Source organism: Anomaloglossus baeobatrachus, chromosome 6 (assembly GCF_048569485.1).
Source record: "Anomaloglossus baeobatrachus isolate aAnoBae1 chromosome 6, aAnoBae1.hap1, whole genome shotgun sequence".
NCBI lineage: Eukaryota > Metazoa > Chordata > Amphibia > Anura > Aromobatidae > Anomaloglossus > Anomaloglossus baeobatrachus.
In genome coordinates this window covers 540,749,538-540,774,850 of record NC_134358.1, presented here as the reverse complement: position 1 = coordinate 540,774,850, position 25,313 = coordinate 540,749,538, and the positions used below count along the sequence as shown (strand labels likewise).

The 25,313-nt window shown below is 43.1% G+C and overlaps 1 protein-coding gene across 2 annotated transcripts in view; it reads left to right on the top strand.

The window, feature by feature from the left end:
• RUNDC3B (RUN domain containing 3B) overlaps positions 1-25,313 on the top strand; it is a 192,181-nt gene that overhangs the window by 60,193 nt on the left and 106,675 nt on the right. For both annotated transcript variants that reach the window (XM_075315611.1, XM_075315612.1), the window contains exons 3-5: positions 16,209-16,342; positions 16,485-16,570; positions 20,157-20,246. In XM_075315611.1, the coding sequence (XP_075171726.1) occupies positions 16,209-16,342; positions 16,485-16,570; positions 20,157-20,246 (310 nt within the window). The remainder of the gene's footprint in view (positions 1-16,208; positions 16,343-16,484; positions 16,571-20,156; positions 20,247-25,313) is intronic.

Genomic DNA, 25,313 nt, shown 5'->3' with positions numbered 1-25,313 from the left:
TCACCTGCCTGGACTACTGCAGCATCCTGCTCTGTGGCCTCCTTTCTAACACTTTCGTACATCTCCATCCGTCCTTAACTCTGTCCAACTAATCCACCTCTCTACTCTACTCCTCAACTTCTCCCTCTGCATATCCCTACATTGGCCTCCAATTCCCCATATCCCTATATTCAATTCAAATTATTAACATTGCCCTACAAAGATTTTCATAATCTGTCTATTCCATATATCTCCATTGTAATCTCCCCATATCTTCCCAAACGTAATCTCCGTTCCTCCCAAAATCTTATTCTTTTCTACGCACTTATTTGTTCTTCATCAATCGCCACCAAGGCTTCTCCCGAGTATCCCCCATCCTCTGGAATTCTATGCCCCATTATGTCCGATTATCCGAAACGGTCGGAAGCTTCAGATGGAACTTGAAAACTCCTCTCTTCAAGAAAGCTACAGCCTGCAATGACTCTGTTGCCACCTCACCACCACCGGAGCTGCCACTAACCGCCCAACTTACGGTCTCCTCCATACCAGTCTGTCATTGTTAGTTTAGTCTTTATATCCATATTTTGGAGGTATCCCCTTCTCATGTACAGCACCAATGGTGTTCTATAGATCAATAATAATAATTGATCAAAGAGACAAAATTGACTTGAGGAACTAACAGATCTTTGGCATAGATTACAAGGCCAAGGAAATTGTTTTCCGCTATAATTTATCATTTTAAAATTGATGGGATCCTCAACAATCCTCGGAATAAGGGGTTCAGCCGCCATTGATGTCCTTGGTCCCCTTTACCATGTTTCCCAGCGCAGCACCCCAGCTATCCACTGTGCGGCGAAACTGCAGCACAACTCTATGCAAGTAAATGGTGCCGTCTGCAATTTTTGCGCTGGTGGTCCACCACCCACTTATTATAGCATTATTAGGTGGAAATACCCCTTTAACAGTTCGTTGATTCCTCCATGAGAATCTTCTAGCTGTGTTCCTCCTACCTGACCTTGGCGCGTCTTCAGTACATATTATTAATTTTGACTTTTTTTTTTTTTATTACTGTTCTTTCATGTATTTTAGAAGTTTTTTTTCCCTTTGATCAAATGCAAATTGGAAACATTCATTGAAATACCCCCAACCCCAGAGATCTCCTTTCAAGTCCAATCTTCAGTAGCTGGTCTTATTTGATGACACCAGCGGATTAGGTTCCAGAAAGTAAATCTAATTATGTATATGTACTAAGAATAACACACGCTTTATAGCAAGTGAAGCTGACGGCCCCAATTTGTCGCTACACGTGTCTTATTGGACTTTTTAAAGTGATTGCTTTTATCTCTGGAAATCAAGGCCTTCTAATCCTGCCCTCTAGAGGAGACCGACCCCTGGTTAACAGCATTTACTAATGAAATCTGTCATATGTTTCATATAGCAGTATATTCCAGAATCAATTACTGTCCAGTCAAGACAGATTTTTTTTTTTTACTGGACATCATCATTTGATGCAATTGTATAGAAACACGTTAAAATTGTGTTTAATAGCGCATATGGCTTTTAATATCGCTTGATATGCTTATAGCACAAATGACCTAGAACGAGAAGTATATGTGATCAGATCCAGTGGTATACAGTTCACAAGATCTTAGGCAGGGGTGGGATTCAAATTTTTATCAGGTTCTCTGTAAACCTCGCCCATTTGAAAACCACGCCCACTCTGTAACCACACCCATTTTGTTAGCCACACCCATTTTTGCGCACTTTCTTCAACCACAAAATACAAGTAAATAATAAAAACTTTCCCCTTCTTACTCTTACTATACCTTCACTTTCCTTTCAAGTACCAGTTGTTTCAGTTAGTGTCAGTCACTTATTTACTTGGCATATTGTATAAAAGAGTTTTTCTACAATGTCTGAAAATTATTACTAAAGTAACCCTGGTCAAATTGGAACTGACGACCTTCACCATACAGATCCCACCCCCATGCAGGCCTCCACCCCCATGCAGGCCTCTACTCCCATGGAGGCCTCCACTCCCATCCCATGTGGCCTCTTCCTGCCCTGCAGGCTCCCCTCCCATGCAGGCCTCCTCCTGCCCTGCAGGCTCCATGTGGCCTCCTCCTGCCCTGCAGGCTCCATGTGGCCTCCTCCTGCCCTGCAGGCTCCATGTGGCCTCCTCCTGCCCTGCAGGCTCCATGTGGCCTCCTGACCTACAGGCTCCGTGTGGCCTCCTCCTGCCCTACAGGCTCCATGTGGCCTCCTTCTGCCCTACAGGCTCCATGTGGCCTCCTTCTGCCCTGCAGGCTCCATGTGGCCTCCTCCTGCCCTGCAGGCTCCATGTGGCCTCCACCTGCCCTACAGGCTCCATGTGGGCTCCTCCTGCCCTGCAGGCTCCAAGTGACCTCCTCCTGCCCTACAGAGTTGCATCTTCGGCTCACAGAGCACTTACCTGCTCTAAGTGCCGGCAGCCTCTCCTCTGTCTTCCGTCCTCTGCGCGGCACTCTGCATACTGACGCTGCCAGGCAGCAGCGTGGTGAGGTAATCTCATCACACTGCGGTGACCTTGGCAGCGTCATCACGCCGCCGGAGAGCAAACTGGCTCCACTGAACCCGGAAGGGCGGCATGCATGGAGGTGCGGGGATTCATTTGTATCGGCGTCTTACAGACGCCGATACAAATGAATACAGAGAACCGGGTCGCGACACTGATTCTTGCCGGTTCGGCGAACGGGCTGTTATTTTAACAACTGCTTCGCCCGAACCGGACAGAACCGGCTGAATCCCACCCCTGATCTTGGGTTCTATAGATGGAGACCGACTTGGATTCAGCTGGAAAGGACATAGGGGAGGAGTCTTGTGACCTAAGCCCTTCTTTAGCCAGTCAGCAGTGTTGAGAATATTTTGAAAGATGCTGATTCAGAGCAACTGAGTGACAGAAGCTTTTCAGCTGGATGCCACGCTTAGCACCCAATAAATAAACCCTTTAATGGGTTAATTTCCAGAGTTGTAGGACCGTTTTAGCTAATGATAATTGGGAAGACTTCACGTTAGTAAACTTTTTATTTTACCTACTAAAACTGCAATTTAAGTAGCAGTCCTTAAAGAGGACCAACCACCAGGATTTTCCTATATAAACTAAAGCCAGTGCTATACTGGCGCTATCATGCTGATTCTATACATACATTTAGATGTGAGATCGGATGTATACTTTCTGAAATACAGGCAAGTAAAGTTTAGGAAATGCACTGTTATTTGATTGATAGTAGCTACAGAATATGGAATAGAAAAAACAAAAAGCCAGCACTAAATGTGCACTTCAGCACTAAAAATTCCAAACTGTACTCATAAAAATTTTTTGGAGATTTTTGGCAAAAAATTGCAATTTCTTGAGCTACCCCGCCACGTCACGACAAATCTCATTTGAGGCAGTCCTACACTAAAATATTTTTATAAAATGTGCCATACGGCCTGACATATGAAATAGTAGAACTGCTCTTAGCAGCACTCACCTGGTCTATTTCAATCCCGTACCCATGACTGAATCATGGCTGTGGGCGGGACAGGTCCAAGCAAATGCTGCATGAAGTAAATAGCCTGTGGACAGGGCCTGATGACTGAATGTGAACAGTCACTAACCGCCATAATCTAGACAGGTGGAATGCATCCCAATTGGGGTGCATAGCAAGGTGGGGGGGTCAGCCACCGACCAATTCAATGAAGAAAAAACAAAAAGCCAGCACTAAATGTGCACTTCAGCACTAAAAATAAATAATTAAAAAAAAAAAAAAACACGACATGGCTTCGCCCAATTTTTGTGTCCAGCCAGGTACAACTATGCAGCTGGGGATTGGTATCCACAGCGCAGGTTGGCCCAAGCTTTCTGGCCCCCCTGCTGTGAATTACAGTCTGCAGCCGCCCCAGAAAATGGTGCTTTCATAGAAGTGCCATCTTCTGGTGCTGTATCCAACTCTGCTAGCGGCCCTGGTGCTGGGTGGCACGCTGAGTAATAAGGGGTTAATACCAGCTATGTTTTACCAGCTGATATAAAGCCCGAGATTTTTAATGTCAGGCAAGTTTGACCTGGCCATTAAGAATCTCCAATAAAGGGTTACAAAAAAAAGACACCACACAGAGAAAAAATACTTTATTTGAAATAAATACACAGACACACTTAGAGACTCCATGTTTAATACTAACTCTCACCCCTCCACGATCCTGGTCTTCTGTCTTCTTTCTCCTTGAACCCATGCAGCTCTGCTATATCAGACAGCACCGGATAGGAGGAAGAACACTTCTGCTCCCCTGTGTTGTGTAATCACTCAATGAGTGAGCAGAAGCTGCGGGTTAGTAAGCGGTGACGTCACCGCTGTCACCATTGCCATAATAACCTGACAAGCGGGTTACTATAGCAACGGTGATCTCCGATCATCTGATTCCCGGCGCCGCATTCATCACCGGCTGTGGCAGCCAATCCCTTCATGTGGGCTGACTCTGTAAAGAGTGCCGACATGCAGGGACGGGGAGCCGACCATGTTCCCGAGCATCTCACCAATACACGGCACTCGCCGAGTATACAGAGTACTGAGATGCTTGGGCGAGCACCGCACGGTTGTTGCAAAACACGCATCAGTGCATGGGGACGCTGCATTCTATTTGGACCTCGTGTTCTGGTACTTGTATTAATTTTTGTATAATGATTGATGCTTTACTGTTGCCAATATAGGTTTTTATACATGTGGTTGTATAATGTATGTCCTATTGATTAATTTGATATAGGTCATTGTTGCATCTTAATTCATTGTTGTAATTTATTAATAACAGCTTAAAGACTTGTTGGTCCTCCATTATCATAGTTTTAGTGCCGGGTCCCCTATATTAATTCCATCCGTCACTTGGTGTTTCTACCTGCAATGTTTGTTTTAGCTTCAGAAGATTATCATTGCCAGACTAGGACAGCTAGTCCGGCCACGCCCCCTCCTGTTCTTTATTGCCTATAGACTTGTACATAGAGAGCCAGGTGTGGGTGTAGTTAGCTTTCCTAAACCTAAAAACTCTTGTGTCAGAACCAAACTAAGTGATACATCATTGGATTCAGGGTCTCTGTGCCTACATTATGCTTCTCTCAGATGAGGTGGCAAAAACCTGCTGACAGATTCCCTTTTTACGAGAGATACAGATCTACACATTTCCAAAATGATAAATCAAACCATAGAGGGAAAAAAAAAGCAAAACAAGAATAACAAAATAACAGGAAGTAAAGGTCGATTTTCCTTCTGGCAATGTCTTCGCTTGCGAAACAGCTTGTCAAGATGTGCTCACCGAGGCACGCAGCCCATTGTGAGGATGGCATTGTGTGGAACAGACAGTAAACATTTCCTGCGGTTTACAAAAAATGCAGAAATCTGTATCTTCTGTCAAAAGAACTTTTCAACTATGAAAAAATTCTCTATTCAAAAACTAATTTAATTCCTCTAATTAAAAAAAATAAATATATAAACATATCAGTGGAATACAATTAGTTCTGACAATCCCATTTTTATATTTTTTTTTTTTAGTTTTATTAGAATCTCAAAAACATGAGCTTGTTTGGCATTGATTCTATCTGGTCTAATTTATTCGGTAGTAATTTATTATCAAGGTTATAAGAGACTGCCATTGTGGTGCAATGTACAGAGCCATGTTCCAAATTATTATGCAAATTGGATTTAAGGGTCCTAGCGATTACTAATGAAACTTATTGATGGTTTGTGTCTCAGGGTTCTTTGGATCACTGATATCAATCTCCGATACCTGTGATAATTAGTTTGCCAGGTGAGCCCAATAAAAGGAAAACTGGATGTTCCACAATATTAAGCAGCCACAGTTTTCAAGCACCGTATTTTTTGGACTATAAGACGCACCCTGGTTTTAGAGGAGGAAAATAGGAAAATAAAATTTTAAGCAAAAAATGTGGTCATGACACACTGTTATAGGGCGAGGATCTGCTACTGACACTGTTATGGGGGTAATGTACCAAATTCTCTGCTAAGGTACCCCATCCTGATAATGATCCTCTTGCCTTGTATATGATCCCCATCCTTGTATATATGTCCCCCATCCTGGTATATATTCCCATCCTGCTATATACCGCCATCATGTTATAGCCCCCATCCTGCTACATAGCACCATCTTGGTATATGCCCTTATCCTGCTATATATCCCCATCCTGCTGTATACCCCCATCCATCCTGCTGTATACCCCCATCCATCCTGCTGTATACCCCCATCCATCCTGCTGTATACCCCCATCCATCCTGCTATATACCCCCATCCATCCTGCTATATACCCCCATCCATCCTGCTATATACCCCCATCCATCCTGCTATATACCCCCATCCATCCTGCTATATACCCCATCCATCCTGATATATACCCCCTTAAATCCTGATATATACCCCCATCCATCCTGGTATATGGCCTCATCCTGCTATATGGCCTGTATCCTGTGGCACCCAAAAAAAATAAACGTTTATACTCCCCTTTCCTTGCTCCATGCAGCATCGCTCCTCCTCCTGTCAGTGCCGACAGCAGCGCCGCTGGAGTGTGGAGCATTCACCGTTGTCTGCAGCATCGCTCGTCCTCCTTTCTGCCTGTCAGCTGACCTGTGTGGAGACTAGCGCTGTGCACAGCGATGATGTAATCGCTGTGCTCACCGCTCTCTACACAGATCAGTTGGTCGGCAGACAGGAGGAGATTGCGATGATGCAGACAACGGTGACGGGTGAGTATACTTATTCACGGCCCCACACTGATGATGATACGCGGGTGGCAATGAATACAGCAGCACATGATCACTCCAGGCTGTAGTAGCCAGGGGTGATCATGCGGGCCGGCTGTTAATTATGCGCGCATTCCCTGCCCATCATCCCTCCCACCTGTCAGCGCCGGCTTTAGCGCTGTGAGATGATGGGCGGGAGGATGGGCGTGCATATGAAATGAGCGGGCCCACGTGGTCACGGCAGGCGCTGCTACAGCCTGCTCGTGCCCCCGATGACCCGCTTCACCGCAGCACCCTCATTCCTCGCAGCTACATTCAGACCATAAGACGCACCCCCAGCTTTCCCCCAACATTTGGGGGAAAAAAAGTGCGTCTTAAAGTCCAAAAAATACGGTAACATGAAAAAGAAAAAGCATCTCTCTGCTGCCGAAAAGCATCAAATAATGCAATGCCTTGGACAAGGGATGAAAACATTAGATATTTCACGAAAACTTAAGCGTGATCATCGTACTGTGAAGAGATATATGGCTGATTCTGAGCACATACGTGTTCATGCAGATAAAGGCAGAATGAGGAAGGTTTCTGCCAGGCAAGTCCATCGGATTAAGAGAGCAGCTGCTAAAAAGCCATTACAACCAGCAAATGGATATTTGAAGCTGCTGGTGCCTCTGGAGTCCCTCAAACCTCAAGGTGTAGGATCCTTCAAAGGCTTGCTGTGGTGCATAAACCTCCTATTCGGCCCCCCCTAACCAGTGCTCACAAGCAGAGAGAGTTGCAGGGGGCCCAGACACACATGAAGACTAATTTTCATACAGTCTTGTTTAGTGATGAGTGTCGAGCAACCCTGGATGGTCCAGATGGATGGAGCAGTGGATGGTTGGTGGATGGCCACCATGTCCCGACAAGGCTGCGATGTCAGCAAGGGAGTGGAGGAGTCATGTTTTGGGCCAGAATCATGGGGAGACATCGGGTAGGCCACTTTAGGGTTCCTGAAGGTGTGAAAATGACCTCTGCAAAGTATATAGAGTTTCTGACTGACAACTTTCTTCCAAGGTACAAAAAGCAGAATGTGCCTTCAGGAGCAAAATCATCTTCATGCATGACCATGCACCATCTCATGCTGGAAAAAATACCTCTGTCTCATTGGCTGCTATGGGCATAAAAGGAGATAAATTCATGGTGTGGCCACCATCTTCCCCTGACCTCAACCCTATAGAGAACCTTTGGAGTATCATCAAGCAAAAGATCTATGAGGGTGGGAGGCAGTTCACGTCGATACAGCAGCTCTGGGATTCTGACATCCTGCAAAGAAATTCAAGCCGAAACTCTCCAAAAACTCACAAGTTCAATGGATGCAAGAATTGTGAAGGTGATATCAAAGAAGGGTTCCTATGGTTACATGCAACTTGGCCTGTTAGGATGTTTTGGATTTAAATAGCTTTTTATTTCCGTGAATGTGACCTCCTAATGCTGCAAATTCCACAAATCAGCATTTTCAGTTCTTTAAAACATATAAAAATGTTTAGAAACTCTACTGTGCCTAATAATTTGGAACAGTGCATTTTGAGGTTTTTTGGTTTTTTTTAAAGATTATACTGTTATACCCTAACGGGTGATGACTTTTATTAGACGGACTGTCATTTGCACCGACCATTTAGGAAAATCAGAGAAAAATATCATTTGCATAATAATTTGGAACATGGTGTAGAGTAGTAGTCTCTTTGCCCCTGAAAATCCCTTTGTGAGCTGTTCGTGTCGTGTATCCACCACTAGGGGAGCTCACAGCTTACAGTTTTGTAAATCAATTTAATGGAAGCTGTATATTTCCTTATGCAGTGAGCTCCCCCTAGTGGTGACTGCAGGTAAACAGAATTTTAGTATTTATTTGAACTGTAATGGAACGTTGGGGTTGAGAAGCTCAGTATCAAAAAAAGATTGAAGGTGGTTGCGCTGAGACCCCTGTTAGATAATCCTGAGAAATAAATCCCTCTGTGTGTAATTACTCTATATAATATAAAGGAATAGATCATTCTGTGTGTAATGACTCGATATAATATATAGGAATAGATCCCTCTGTGTGTAATGACTATATATAATATATAGTAATAGATCCCTCTGTGTGTATTGACTCTATAATACGAGAATAGGTCCCCCTGTTAGTTAATCCTGAGAAATCGCTCTGTGTGTAATGACTCTATATAATACATAGAAATAGATCCCTCTGTGTATAATGACTCTATATGATATATAGGAATAGATTCCTGTGTGTAATGACTCTATAATATATAGGAATAGATCCCTCTGTGTATAACGACTCTATATAATATATAATAAACACCTGAAATAGATCATTCTGTGTGTAATGACTCTATATAATATATAGGAATAGATCCCTCTGTGTGTGATGACTCTATATAATATATAGGAATAGATCCCTCTGTGTGTAATGACTCTATATAATATATAGGAATAGATCCCTCTGTGTGTAATGACTATATAATATATAGGAATAGATCCCTCTGTGTATAATGACTCTATATAATATATAGGAATAGATCCCTCTGTGTGTAATGACTCTATATAATATATAGGAATAGATCCCTCTGTGTACAATGACTCTATATAATATATAGGAATAGATCCCTCTGTGTGTAATGACTCTATATAATATATAGGAATAGATCCCTCTGTGTATAATGACTCTATATAATATATGCGTTTTCCTTTTTGTATTGAATTACTGAACTAAATTCACTTTTTGAGGATATTTTAATTTATTGAAATGCACTTACATGTCTATCCTTGTCTAGGGCTTCCTTGTACAATTGTAAGTGGATTAGTGTTTGTACCTGGACAGTCTCTGCCGAATTGATTTGCACCAACTCTATACTGATCGGAGGGGTGCAGCTGCTGGGATCCCCAGTAATCTCAAGAATGCAGCTTTGTAACTCGGAGAACTTCTTGACCGTAGCGGACGAGTACATGTTCACCTCTGCTTTATCCGTCCTCTTTAGTGATCTAATCTGTGAAATGTTTATCATGGAGTGAAATACAGAGCACACATGAAGCCGCACACGTGAGCAGCGATGCCCGGCTCCCTTCTTACCTTCCGTCATACTTGGCGTCATACGTTCTTAGGCTAGCCTTCGTCTCGGCTTCCTGCTGGAAATTGTACCCTACAGGTGAATCGTTAAAACTCCATTGCGCTCTCCATATACAACAGCACAGAAAATCGATAACCATTTGCTAACCATTTAAGAGAGGCAATAATCTTACGCTGTTTCCAAATCACAGTCCATACAGATGGAGCAAAACGTAATGATTCATTTAACTCTTTAGAGCTGGGTTGTTTATGTAGAATGTATATGTCAACAATTTTAAATTTTCATGTTAAGTAACTTTGTTAATATATAGTAGTGTTTATCCTATACTGATCCCGAGTTACCTCCTGTATTATACTCCAGAGCTGCACTCACTATTCTGCTGGTGCAGTCACTGTGTACATACATTACATTACTTATCCTGTACTGATCCTGAGTTACCTCCTGTATTATACTCCAGAGCTGCACTCACTATTCTGCTGGTGCAGTCACTGTGTACATACATTACATTACTTATCCTGTACTGATCCTGAGTTAACTCCTGTATTATACTCCAGAGCCGCGCTCACTATTCTGCTGGTGCAGTCACTGTGTACATACATTACAATACTTATCCTGTACTGATCCTGAGTTACCTCCTGTATTATACTCCAGAGCTGCACTCACTATTCTGCTGGTGCAGTCACTGTGTACATACATTACATTACTTATCCTGTACTGATCCTGAGTTACCTCCTGTATTATACTCCAGAGCTGCACTCACTATTCTGCTGGTGCAGTCACTGTGTACATACATGACATTACTTATCCTGTACTGATCCTGAGTTACCTCCTGTATTATACTCCAGAGCTGCACTCACTATTCTGCTGGTGCAGTCACTCTGTACATACATTACATTAGTGATCCGGAGTTACCTCCTGTATTATACTCCAGAGCTGCACTCACTATTCTGCTGGTGCAGTCACTGTGTACATTTTTCTCTTTGTTGTAATTTGTTGTAATTTTTGCTGAATTTGTTTGTAAGTTAACGCATAACTGTCATTTTAAACTTTATTTCATAAAGCAATAGTACACACGAAAATAAGCAATTTTGTAATATATTTTATACAAATTTTCTTCCTTCTCTGCCAGAATTGATCAGTTATTATCAAAAATCTCAATTCAAAGGTAAAATCTGTATTCAGTGAAGACTTTCCCATTACTGTGATAGATGGCAGTTGGTGCTGATTAGATTTTATGACAAGGGAAGGAGGCAAGGGCTAGAGGCAGGAGGAGGAGCTAGAGGCAGAAGCTAAAGGCCAAAGGAGGAGCTAGATGGAGAGGGAGGAGCAAATTGCAGGAAAAGCTAGATGAAGAGGGAGGAGCAAATGGCAGAAGGAGGAGCTAGATGAAGAGGGAGGAGCAAATGGCAGGAGGAAGAGCTAGATGGAGAGGAAGGAACGAGCGGCAGAGGGAGGAGCTAGAGGCAGACAAAGGAGGGAGGAGCTAGAGGCAGAAGCTAAAGGCAGAAGTAGGAGCTAGATGAAGAGGGAAGAACTAGAGGCAGAAGGAGAGCTAGATGGAGAGGAAGGAACGAGGGGCAGAGGGAGGAGCTAGAAGCAGAGGGAGGAGCTAGAGGCAGACAAGAGAATCGAGTTAGAGGCAGAAGCTAAAGGCAGAAGGAGGAGCTAGATGGAGAGGAAGGAATGCATGGCAGAAAGAGGAGTTAGTTGAAGAGGGAGGAGCTAGAGGCAAAAAAGGAGCTAGATGGAGAGGAGGGAGGAGCTAGATGAGGAGGGAGGAGCTAAAGGCAGAAGGAGGCGCTAGATGGAGAGGGAGGAGCTAGAGGCAGAAGGAGCTAGATGGAGAGGGAGGAGCTAGAGGCAGAATGTGCACTATTGATTTATGATATAGAAATTAAAACGACCGTTACGCTTTTTAATCACACTCCTTTTTTGCTAAACCACATCCTTTTTCTAGAAACTTTTCCAAACTCGTCAGACTTGCACAATAATCCTCTAATGGCTCTGTACACGGCATGTAGTAGTTATTTTGGAGCAAATTGACACTGAGTATCGCCTCCTGTGGTGTTCAGCCTCGTGACCAGCAGACGCTCCTAATTCACCAAGACAGCTTCTAGCTGCCCTGCCCAGCCACAAGACATGTCAGCCTCTTGGGAACTCATGTATATCCCTGTTGTCATTTTTATCACCTTTATGCTGTTAATTATAACAAATTTCTCAGGGAATCTCGGCCACGTCACTTCCAACTGACGTAAAAAAGCCAAAAATCGACAAATTGTTGCAAAACAACAAAAAGTTGTGCAAAAAACGTATTTCAATCCGGAAAACTGGTGTGAACTGAATTTTTGATTCCTTTGAGTCTTCGCCCTTCATTTTTCACACAGCCCCCCCCTTTTTTGGCACAGAATTAGGCAATGATAGTTTATTCTTTTTATTAGTTTTCCTTTAAAGAACTTACCGCTGAAACATCTCTCTACCTCTAAACTACATATTTATTTTATTATAATTTTTATATATAATGTATATATAATTTTTATATATATATATAATATCTTTATATGTATATATATTTATATGTGTGTGTATATATATATATATATATATACGGTATATGTGTGTGTGTATGTAAATATATATTTTATATAAATATATATATTATATATATATAATATATATTTTATATATATATACACACACACACACACATATACTATATATATGTATATATATTTATATGTGTGCGTATATATATTTATATGTATATATTTATATATATATATATATGCATGTATGTGTGTGTGTGTGTGTGTATATATGTATGTATATATGTGTATATATATATATATATATATATATATATATATATATATATATGTATATATATATATATATTTTTGTTTTTTTAATTTTATAAATTGGTTGTTTTTGTTATTATTATAAATTGGCTTCTGCTTAGTGACTTATATAGCATAATTTTAGTTTAGGAAACGTTCATATTTTTCTAAAGCTTTGTGATATACGCAATTTCAAGGTTGTATAAAGGTGAAACCTGACTTGTTGTTTTACTGCTGACGGAACATGGTGTATTGACGTATAGTAATCTTCCCCCAAGGCCAGAATGGCGAGCACTTGCCGTTGATGTTGTGTCGAACTTTCAATATTTTCTTTGTTCCACTTATGACTCATTCATTTACAGAGAACGCGCTACATCGACTTATTATATTTATCCTCTAATAATCTGGTTAAAGAATCCCTTTAATAGAAAGCTTACAGTCCTCTTGCTCTTTATCTTTCTTCCCACCCACCCGACAGGAGCACTCAATGGTATACCTATCTGATCACCATTAACCATTTTATATATAGATATATATATATATATATAGTAGACTAGCTCTGTAAATAGATACATTACATATCTTAAGATACCAGGAGCTGCTGATAAGTCTTTGGCTTTACCCAGAATGAAACGAGCTAGGATGATGAAACGTTACATTTACTCCACATATTCTCCACTGATGTCACCACACTTGTTACATCGGTATTCCAAGCAAGTAAGCCTAGTAAAAAAGAAGGATTTCAGTTGTGCCTCTAACCAAGCATCCATAGCAGCCATGGCATCAAAAATGGTGTGAAATTTGGAACCCTTGAGGTGTTTCTTCACGTTTGGAAACAGATGATGAGGGAGCTAGATCTGGTGAATAAGGTGGTGGTCAACCAGCTAGAAGCCCGGGCAGTTTTGCGTGGTCGCTTGTGCAGTGTGAGTGGAGGCGTTGTCTTGCAGGAACAAGATTCCTTTGGACAACTTTACGTGCCTTTTGGCCTTCAGAGCTGCCTTCAATTGGTCCAAAAATTCAATGTAACACCTTGCATTGATAGTGGAACTCCTTTGAAGGTAGTCCACTAGCAGCACGCCCTCCTTATCCCAGAACACAGATGCCATCACCTTAGTGGCTGATTTTTGCACCCTGAACTTCTTAGGATGAGGAAAACCACTGTGCCTCCACTCTTTTGACTGCTCCTTGTTTTAAAGGGTCCTACAAATAAATCCAGGTCTCATCCATAGCGACCAGTTGATCCAGGAAATTCTTATCCGTCCGGAAACGCTGACAAATGGACCGGGAAGTTTTCACTCGCATGCTTCTCTGATCTGTTGTCAAACATTTGGGGACCCACTTTGCAGAAGCTTCCTCATGTCTAAATGTTCATGGATAATGACACAAACACATTCACGGGAAATCCCCATGATGTCTGCTATTGCTTTAGCTGAAATTCGTGGATTCTCCAGTATGAGGTTGTGCCCAGCATCGATGATCTCCGGAACAACAATCACTCTCAGTCGTCCAGGACGTTCCTCATCATTGCTGCTGAAGTGGCCCGTTTTTACATTTGGCAACCCAGTTCTTAACTGTGGAATATGAAGGGCATTGATCCCCAATGTCTGCGACGTATCACCATGAATATCCTTCTCGGACTTTCCTTGCAGAAACAAGAATTGTATCCCTCCTCTGCTCTCAGTTGCTGTGAATATCGCATTACACTCTGCCATTTTGTTTTCCCACGTGCGTAGAACACTGTTGCCATAAGCAACAAACACAACATTTTGAAAACCTATGTTAGACACACAAGGCTTTCATTCGTTATCATAGAAACAAAAAAGATCACAAAGCCAAAGACTTATCAGCAGCCCTTATACTCCAGAGCTGTACTCACTATTCTGCTGGTGCAGTCCCTGTGTACATACTTTACATTACTTATCCTATACAGATCCAGAGTTACATCCTGTATTATACTCCAGAGCTGCACTCACTATTCTGCTGCTGGATTATTATATTGCAGAATTACATTCATAATTTGGCTGTTTAATCTTTAGATGTCAAAATAATAATTTCCACAATTGGGTGTGTTTAAGAAAAAATGTTCCTGTGCTGAGATCTTATATATGAGTCCCTGCTATGTACTGTGTAATGGCCGTGTCTGAGTGTTCAGGGGCATGGTCTGATCATACCACATCTCCTGGACTGGAGAGGAAGTAAAAAAGTATACAGACCGGACAGCACAGGATTGCAAATAATTTTTTCTGTGAGGTAAAACATTTTTTAAAAACAAACAGGGAAATGTTTTACCTCACAAAAAGAATCGTGCTGTAATGTCTGTATATTCTTTTCCCGTCCTTTCTAGCCCAGGAGATTTGGTATGATCACTGTACGGTCAGACACGGCCATTATGCAGTACACACCAGGAACACATATATAAGATTATCTCAGCAGAGGAACATTTTTTTTTAAACACATCCAATTGTGGAACATATATATATATATATATATATATATATATATATACAGTACAGACCAAAAGTTTGGACACACCGTCTCATCTCTAGAGCAACTGTTAAGAGGAGACTTTGTGCAGCAGCCTTCATGGTAAAATAGCTGCTAGGAAACCACTGCTAAGGACAGGCAACAAGCAGAGGAGACTTGTTTGGGATAAAGAACACAAGGAATGGACATTAGACCAGTGGAAATCTGTGCTTTGGTCTGATGAGTCCAAATTTGAGATCTTTGGATCCAACCACCGTGTCTTTGTAGAAAAGGTGAACGGATGGACTCTACATGGCTGGTTTCCACCGTGAAGTATGGAGGAGGAGGTGTGATGGTGTGGGGGTGCTTTGCTGGTGACACTGTTGGGGATTTATTCAAAATTGAAGGCATACTGAACCAGCATGGCTACCACAGCATCTTGCAGCGGCGTGCTATTGCATCCGGTTTGCGTTTAGTTGGACCATAATTTATTTTTCAACAGGACAATGACCCCAAACACACCTCCAGGCTGTGTAAGGGCTATATGACTAAGAAGGAGAGTGATGGGGTGCTACGCCAGATGACCTGGCCTCCCCAGTCACCAGACCTGAACCCAATCAAGATGGTTTGGGGTGAGCTGGACCGCAGACAAGGCAAAAGGGCCAACAAGTGCTAAGCATCTCTGGGAACTCCTTCAAGACTGTTGGAAAACCATTTCCGGAGACTACCTCTTGAAGCTCATCAAGAGAATGCCAAGAGTGTGCAAAGCAGTAATCACAGCAAAAGGTGGCTACTGTGAAGAACCTAGAATATAAGACATATTTTCAGTTGTTTCACACTTTTTTAAGTATTTCATACCACATGTGATAATTCATAGTTTTGATGCCTTTAATGTGAATCTACAATTTTCAGAGTCATGAAAACAAAGAAAACTCTTTGAATGAGAAGGTGTGTCCAAACTTTTGGTCTGTACTGTATATGTATATATATAATATATTAGAAATGAATGTTCTGTGCTCAGTCACTGATGGTTTGCATTGATTATCTCTGGCTCCATCTCCCTTCAGGTCAGCTTACCTGGTTTGGTTATGAAAGCCCTCGAAGCTTTTGGGATTACATACGGGTCGCATGTACTAAAGTTTCCCACAGTTGTATCTGTAGTATTGAGAATATGGAAAACGTCAGCTCCTCCAGGGCAAAGGTAAGAATGTATAGGTGACACCTTGGGATTGGTTTGCTGGGGGTGCACAGTTCAGTTCTAGACCAGGAGAGCCCACCCCACTTTGCTGAGGGTCTTTATCTTTTGCATACAGTGATTATTGCTGTACATTTCTTCTTTTTAGGGGAGGGCTTGGATCAGGGTTGCACTTATGGAAAAACGCTTGTCTGAATATATTACAGCTGCACTAAGAGACTACAAAACCACAAGGTATGATGAGCTGCATTCCACTAGTGAGAATGTATTATTTTTTTTTTATTTTTTTTTTTTAATTAAAGGGAACCTTGTTGATTTCTTTTTAGTTGTATGGCTATATAGGATGTAGAAAAACATTTAAAATGATACCTGTCTTGTAACAATCCGATGTGCCAGTGCTGAGAAATCAAGTTTTGAAGCCAAGGCACATGCAAATTAGCCTAGATGTGCATTGTGGGCGTGTTCCGACTGCATTTGACACGCCTCCAATACACTTCAAGGCAAATTTTCATGTGGCTTCAAAGCTCAATTTCTCAGGGCTGCCACATTGGAGAACTACAGGACAGGCATCATTTTTGTTGTTGTATCAAGGCCTATACAGCCAGACTAGTATTTTTAATTAGTTTTTTCATCCTGAGAGCTATCCTATTCTATACCTATTACATTAGGGTGTAAAAAAATACAAAAAAAAAAACTATGGCAGAATAATGTCATCTATATACCTTCTAAGTGCCTGAACACACAATGTTTCTGCATTGCATTGTCTTATGCCTGTTGGTTGGGAATGCTAATAGTCCCCATATCCGGGTCTAAAAGGCCTTCACTAGACCCCATCGGTCATTGCACCCCATTGGGTAACAGGTGATCCAAAATCGTAATAGAGGAAGCCACTTATCAGTGTGCAACCACCTAGGTGCCGCGGTTGAGATTGAGGGGTTTAGCAGCCCGGATCGGAGTCGTCTGTGATCCCACTTGTTCCAAATGGTATATACAAAGCTCTTGTGCCCAGACCCTGCCCCACATGTGCGGTGATTTGTGCCAAGGTTTAACATTTGCCCTGGATTAGAGGAGAAAAAAAAACCATGGCTGCTTTTTTTTGCAAAAAGCACAACACCTGTCCATGGTTTCTGACCGGTACTGCAGTTTAGCTCCAGTGAAATGAATGGGAAATTTTTTTTTTTTTTTTTTTTTACAATCCTAAACTCCTTTTAACAAAAAAGTGTATAATCTTCTGGTTTGGGCTGTAAGGTGTCAATCACACATCCGTATTTTTGCATCAGTTCCAAAGTCAGGAGTGCAAATTTAGGGTATGTGCGCATGTTGAGTTTTTCTAAAAATTGCACCTTTGGGCAGAAAAACACAAAAATGTGTTTTTGTGGCATGCGTTTTTTTTTTGGTGAAATCAATGGCTGGAAATGCTAAAAAACGCACCAATAATTGACATGCTGCAGATTTTTTTGCACCCAAAACTGCAAGGAAAAAAGAAGCAACCTGTGCACAACATTTCAGAATTCTCATTGACTTTGCTGGCATATGGGTAGACCTGTAACGCCCATACTGGCGGTGGGGATGTCAGTGCTCTCACCTGCTTGGACTTCCTGTGGTGGCTGACACCGTACCCTGTTCCATGCTGCTGCTCTACAGAGCCTGTGCGCACCTCACAGGCTTTCTGGTTCTGCCCAAAGGGTGTGTGCAAGGCGATGCCCCTTTTCTTAAAGGGCCAGTGTACCCTAACCCGGAAGTGCCTCTCAGTTCAGCTGAGAGGTTGCAGGTTCTTAAGGCACTTTTCCCCTAAGGGAGGTGTGTGGGCAACGAGTCTGATACACTGTTAGTTCTCAGGTCCTGATGCTGCTGATGCTACATGCTGATGCTATATGGTGCTGCTGATTTGTGTTTTAGTGTTCTGCTGATACATTGCTGCTGTCCTACTCCCCTTACTCGGCTGGTATGTTGTTTCCCTCATCTGCCTTGATGTCCTGCGGTGGCTGCCCTGTCCCCGGTCCATTCTGCTGTTGCTCAGAGCCTGTGTGCACATCACAGGCTTTCTGGTTCTGCCCCAAGGTTGCGTGTGTAGCCATGCCCCTTTTCTAAAAAGGCCAACGTACCCTGACCAGGAAATGTCTCTCAGGTCAGCGGAGAGGTTGCAGGTACTTAATGCACCTTTCCCCTAAGGAAGGTGCCTGGGCAATGAGTCTGATACATTGCTATTTCTGAGGTCCCACCACCGCAACAGGAGCAGGTGCAGGAGCAGCAGCCGTAGTAGTTGTACAACTACAGTGCTGCTATTATCCCAAGTCTGCCGCTAGAAGCTGCCATGCCGGCTGCCAACCACAACACCCGCTGCCGCAGAATATCCAATATCCTTACGAGCTGCTGCTACCACATCCATCCACCCATCCATTCCTGCTAAAACCTCGACACTAAAGCGGGCTTTACACGCTGCGACATTGCTAGCCGATGCTAGCGATGGCGAGCGTGATAGCACCCGCCCCTATCGTTATGCTGATATTTGGTGATCGCTGCCGCAGCGAACCTTATCGCTATGGCAGTGTCACACTCACTTATCTGGTCGGCGGCGGCGCTGTGACTGCCGACCAATCCCTCACTCAAGGGGGAGGGACGTTCGGCATCACAGCGACTTCACCGCAACGTCACTAAGCAGCCGGCCAATCAAAGCGGAGGGGCGGAGTTGAGTGGGATGAACATCCCGCCCACCTCCTTCCTTCCTCATTGCTGGCGTGTGGCAGGTAAGGAAAGGTTTCTCGTTCCTGCGGCGTCACACGTAGCGATGTGTGCTGCTGCAGGGACGACTTCGCCCACGTGACAGCAGCGATATTTGAGAATGGACCCACATGTCAACGAGGAGCGATTTTGGACGTTTTTGCAACGATCCAAAATAGCTCCTAGGAGTCACACACAACAAGATCGCTACAGCAGCCGGATGTGCGTCACAAAATCCGTGACCCCAACGAGATCGCTGTAGCAATCTCGTAGCGTGTAAATCTCGCTTTACTGCAGCTGTTACCCATCAAAAGAGACTCTCACTCCCGTACCCCCGGGGGTCAGCCATCCGCAGCACCATTCTACCCGAGTGGCACCCGGTCTCACACCTGCAGCGTAACACCCTCACCATCCGAGACTCTGGTGAAAACCAAGCGTGGTTATGCAGTCGAGCCCCGCTGGGTTTCTTTGTGCTGATGCCCAGTGGTTCCGCTAAACCCCTACGAGCCCTCGAGCCTAACAGACATGCAGATTTGGACCACAAACTGCATCAAAAACTGCACCGTGCGCACAAGGCCTTACAGAAAAAAACAATAATGGAAAAATTTACTCCTATTCTGTGTTTGGGAAACACTCCAGGATTTGGCATACAAACACTGATCAAAAATACTGATGTGTGAATGAGGTCTAAAGCAATCAAAATGCAAAATAAAAAAAAAAAAAAAAAAAAAAAATGTAATATTAAACTCTTTCTAAACCACAAAAGCAAAATCACATGTGGGCAGTGCTGTATAAATTCCCATTCACTGACCGCCGTCGCACATGGCAGACCGCTCGCCGTATCTGTTCTGTGATTTCCTCTAGATAATATGCAAATTTTAGATTATTTTTTTTCCTAGCTGAGAAAATTTCCTCTGTGCAATCTGTGAGCGCAGAGCATTAATCACAATGTACTCTCCCATACAGATAATGCCATAAAAATTCAATGAAGTGCACAGTCGGGGTCTGCGCTGGCAGTTATGTCATAATAATGTATCGCCGACCTGCTGTGTTACTGACAATCTGTTTGCTAAACTAAATGCTGTTTTCTGCCCCATAGGAGGTTTTATGACGACGGAGCTATAGTTTTAGGTGAAGAAGCAAACATGCTCGCGGGTATGCTGCTTGGACTCAATGCCATTGATTTCAGGTAGGTTTATCACGGTACTAGTAGTGCACACAGAGGCGGCCTGGAAGAAGTTAAGGGAGCGCGGTGCTAAAATATTACTTACGCTTTGTAGAATCTTCAGCAGCAGAAACTGGAGAAATATTCTATTGAAAATTCCAAATACAGTTAGGTCCAGAAATATTTGGACAGTGACACAATTTTGGCGAGTTGGGCTCTGCATGCCACCACATTGGATTTGAAATGAAATATCTACAACAGAATTCAAGTGCAGATTGTAACGTTTAATTTGAAGGTTTGAACAAAAATATCTGATAGAAATTGTAGGAATTGTCACATTTCTTTACAAACACTCCACATTTTAGGAGGTCAAAAGTAATTGGACAAATAAACCAAACCCAAACAAAATATTTTTATTTTCAATATTTTGTTGCGAATCCTTTGGAGGCAATCACTGCCTTAAGTCTGGAACCCATGGACATCACCAAACGCTGGGTTTCCTCCTTCTTAATGCTTTGCCAGGCCTTTACAGCCGCAACCTTCAGGTCTTGCTTGTTTGTGGGTCTTTCCGTCTTAAGTCTGGATTTGAGCAAGTGAAATGCATGCTCAATTGGGTTAAGATCTGGTGATTGACTTGGCCATTGCAGAATGTTCCACTTTTTTGCACTCATGAACTCCTGGGTAGCTTTGGCTGTATGCTTGGGGTCATTGTCCATCTGTACTATGAAGCGCCGTCCGATCAACTTAGCGGCATTTGGCTGAATCTGGGCTGAAAGTATATCCCGGTACACTTCAGAATTCATCCGGCTACTCTTGTCTGCTGTTATGTCATCAATAAACACAAGTGACCCAGTGCCATTGAAAGCCATGCATGCCCATGCCATCACGTTGCCTCCACCATGTTTTACAGAGGATGTGGTGTGCCTTGGATCATGTGCCGTTCCCTTTCTTCTCCAAACTTTTTTCTTCCCATCATTCTGGTACAGGTTGATCTTTGTCTCATCTGTCCATAGAATATTTTTCCAGAACTGAGCTGGCTTCATGAGGTGTTTTTCAGCAAATTTAACTCTGGCCTGTCTATTTTTGGAATTGATGAATGGTTTGCATCTAGATGTGAACCCTTTGTATTTACTTTCATGGAGTCTTCTCTTTACTGTTGACTTAGAGACAGATACACCTACTTCACTGAGAGTGTTCTGGACTTCAGTTGATGTTGTGAACGGGTTCTTCTTCACCAAAGAAAGTATGCGGCGATCATCCACCACTGTTGTCATCCGTGGACGCCCAGGCCTTTTTGAGTTCCCAAGCTCACCAGTCAATTCCTTTTTTCTCAGAATGTACCCGACTGTTGATTTTGCTACTCCAAGCATGTCTGCTATCTCTCTGATGGATTTTTTCTTTTTTTTCAGCCTCAGGATGTTCTGCTTCACCTCAATTGAGAGTTCCTTAGACCTCATGTTGTCTGGTCACAGCAACAGCTTCCAAATGAAAAACCACACACCTGTAATCAACCCCAGACCTTTTAACTACTTCATTGATTACAGGTTAACGAGGGAGACGCCTTCAGAGTTAATTGCAGCCCTTAGAGTCCCTTGTCCAATTACTTTTGGTCCCTTGAAAAAGAGGATGCTCTGCATTACAGAGCTATGATTCCTAAACCCTTTCTCCGATTTGGATGTGAAAACTCTCATATTGCAGCTGGGAGTGTGCACTTTCAGCCCATATTATATATATAATTGTATTTCTGAACATGTTTTTGTAAACAGCTAAAATAACAAAACTTGTGTCACTGTCCAAATATTTCTGCACCTAACTGTACTTTGCTATAAGAGTAGCGTTTAAAGGAACATGTCACCAGGTTTTTCCTACCACCAGTGAGTTCTTATATACAGAATTCCAGAATACTGTATATAAGAGCAAAGGCCGCTCTGTAGAATGTAAAAAAAGAGCTTTATTATACTCTCCTTGGGGGGGGGGGGGAATCTGGCCCAATGGGTGTCGCTGCTCTCAGTCCGGAGCCTCCTCCATCTTGTATGATCGTTGTTTTCCTACCCAGTCCTGTATGTATGACGTGTCCTGCATCATTCACACACAGGCCTCCATTGTGGTCCTGCGCATGCGCACTTTGATCTATCCTGCTGGGTGCAGAGGAAAGTACTGTAATGCTCAGGTGCGAGGAAAGGTCAAAAACCACCTATAGTCGGGCAGATCAAAGTGCGCATGCGCAGGAGCACAATGGAGGCCTCTGCGGGGATGACATAGGACGCATTATGCACACAGGACTGGGCAGGAGGACGACGATCACACAAAATGAGGGAGGTGCCGGACCGAGACCAGCGACACCCACCGGTCCGGAACGCCCCGTAGGTGAGCATAATAAAGATGTTTATGTTCTACACAGCGGCCTGGGCTCTTATATATTTTGGAACACTGTATATAAGGGCTTATTGTTGGTGGCCGCAGCTCATAGAGGACAAACCTGGTGACAGGTTCCCTTTAAAAGGAAACTGTCAGTAGGATTAGGCCTCCGGCATGGCTCCTAATAATGATTGTCCTTCTTCTGGATGATTTGTCCTAGAGGAGAGAAATCACTATGATCACCTCTTGGCTTGATTGACATCTCACATGCCAAAAACCAAATCACTAGCCACATCCAGTGACATCTGGCTCATGCGCAGTGCGCACTACACCGGATGTAATTGTGTATGCGCCGGATGTTGTACAGGGCGGCTTGTGATGAAGCACCCAGGCTGTGCGGCCTCATTCAATCTAGGAGGAAGGCCAGCCACCTTATCTGGAAAATGGATCTCCCTGATAAAGGGAATGTGAAATTAGGATTTAGACCCCTAAATTGGCTTGGTTAACATCCCACAGGCCAGGAGTGTCACCACAAGCCACCTAAAGTAAAATGTGGCGCATGCGGAGCTGAAAATGAGGCAGTACATATTACGTGGGCCAGAAGCTGGGAGAGGTGGCTTATCATACACCAGGCCTGAAGGACATCAGTTGAGCCATCAAGGAGATCAACCAGCTTGACTGTTTACTTATTACTAGAGTTGAGCGAGTACCTAACTATTCATATTCGCTATACTCATAACGAGAACGGTCTAATACTTGCGTATTCATTCCGAATAGTGTGTGCAATGCAAGTCAATGGGGAAAAACTCGCAATGTAACGAGTAACCCGAATGCCGTACTATTCCTGCAAGTAGCGAATAGTTACGGTATTCGGGTTCCTCTATATATCGTATGAGCCCCACAAAGCACACAGACCTCTACATACAGTATGAGACCCCCACATAACCCCCTATATATAATGAGACTCCACATAGCCTCTGTATATACAGTGTGAGCCCCCACATAGCCATATATATACAGTGTGAGCCACCATATAGCCTCTCTTTATACAGTGTGAGCCCCCATATAGCCTCTATACACAGTATGAGCTTCCATAAAGCCTCTAAATACAGTGAGAGCCCCCACATAACCTCCTATATATAGTATGAGCCTTCATATAGCCTTTCTATATACATTGAGTCCCCCACATTACCCGCTATAAACAGCATGAGCCCCCCCATAAACTCCTAAATACAGTATGAGTCCCCACATAGCCTCTCTACATACAGTATAAGCTTGTATATATCCTAACTATATACAGTGTGAGTCCCCACTTAGCTTCTCTATATACAGTGTGAACCCCCATATAGCCTCTATATACAGTGTGATCCCCCACATAACCTCCTATATATAGTATGAGCCTTCATATAGCCTTTATATATACATTGAGTCCCCCACATTACCCGCTATATACAGTATGAGCTTTCATATAGCCCCCTATAAACAGCATGAGCCCCCCCCCATAAACTCCTAAATACAGTATGAGTCCCCACATAGCCTCTCTATATACAGTATGAGCTTATATATATCCTAACTATATACAGTGTGAGCCCCCACATTACCTACTATATACAGTATTAGTCTCTGTATAGCCTCTATATACAGTGTGAGCCCCCACATTACCTACTATATACAGTATTAGTCTCTGTATAGCCTCTATATACAGTGTGAGCCCCCACATAACCTCCTATATATAGTATGAGCCTTCATATAGCCTTTATATATACATTGAGTCCCCCACATAACCTGCTATATACAGTATGAGCCCTCACATTGCCCCTATGAACAGCATGAACCCCCCATAATCTCCTATATATATATATTATAAGCCCCCATATAGCCTCTTTATATACAGTATGAGCCCATAATATATAAATGATCAGCCCCACAAAGCTTCCTATATACGGTACATTCAAATAGCCTATACACATATGAAGAAAAAAACAACAACACATACCTTGCTCCTGTTCCCCCGGTGCTCTGCTCCGGCCTCCGGTGCACTGACACTCCATACAGCGCATGTCATGATGTGATGTCATCGCGTCTGCTGTCTCACACACTGGTTGATGAAGGAGCCTGCGGCTGTCTTTCATCAATGTATGCGCTGTGTGCATCCTGAGGAAATGGATAGCAATGACATTGGTAAGTGGACGGCAAATAGGGCATGGTGGGCCACAGTTTTTAGCCCTTCAGCTGTCTTGGTCTACTAGCCGGACTGGAACAGCCAGGGGACTGGATATGGCCCGTGAGCTGCACTTTGCCCAGCTCTGTACTACCAGATTTCAGCCACCACTAGAGGGAGCTACCGAAGACTGGTTTACTTTTTAATAAGAGCTGTCTAAATCTCTTTAAAATCACCCCCTAGTGGCAGTACTTTTCTGTAATGATATTGTCATGTTGATTGTTAGATTTGTTCTGATGCTAGAAACGTAGAGGCCCTGTCACTTGTTGAATTAAAAAAAAAACATGTTTTAGTAAAATCCCTGCTTTCCCCTGATTCTGACGCTCTTTTCCATTTTGCGCTGGGTCACTCCTTTGCAGAGAGATTCACATTTGTTTCTGCAGGAGCGCAGTATGTGAAATCTCTGCTTGTACTGCAACTTAGCATTTGTTAACAGCATACTCTTGGGGCGTGCACTTTCACCCCTCTCTCCAGGTTGCCCCTAATCCAGCAATGTCATGGACTACTAGCCT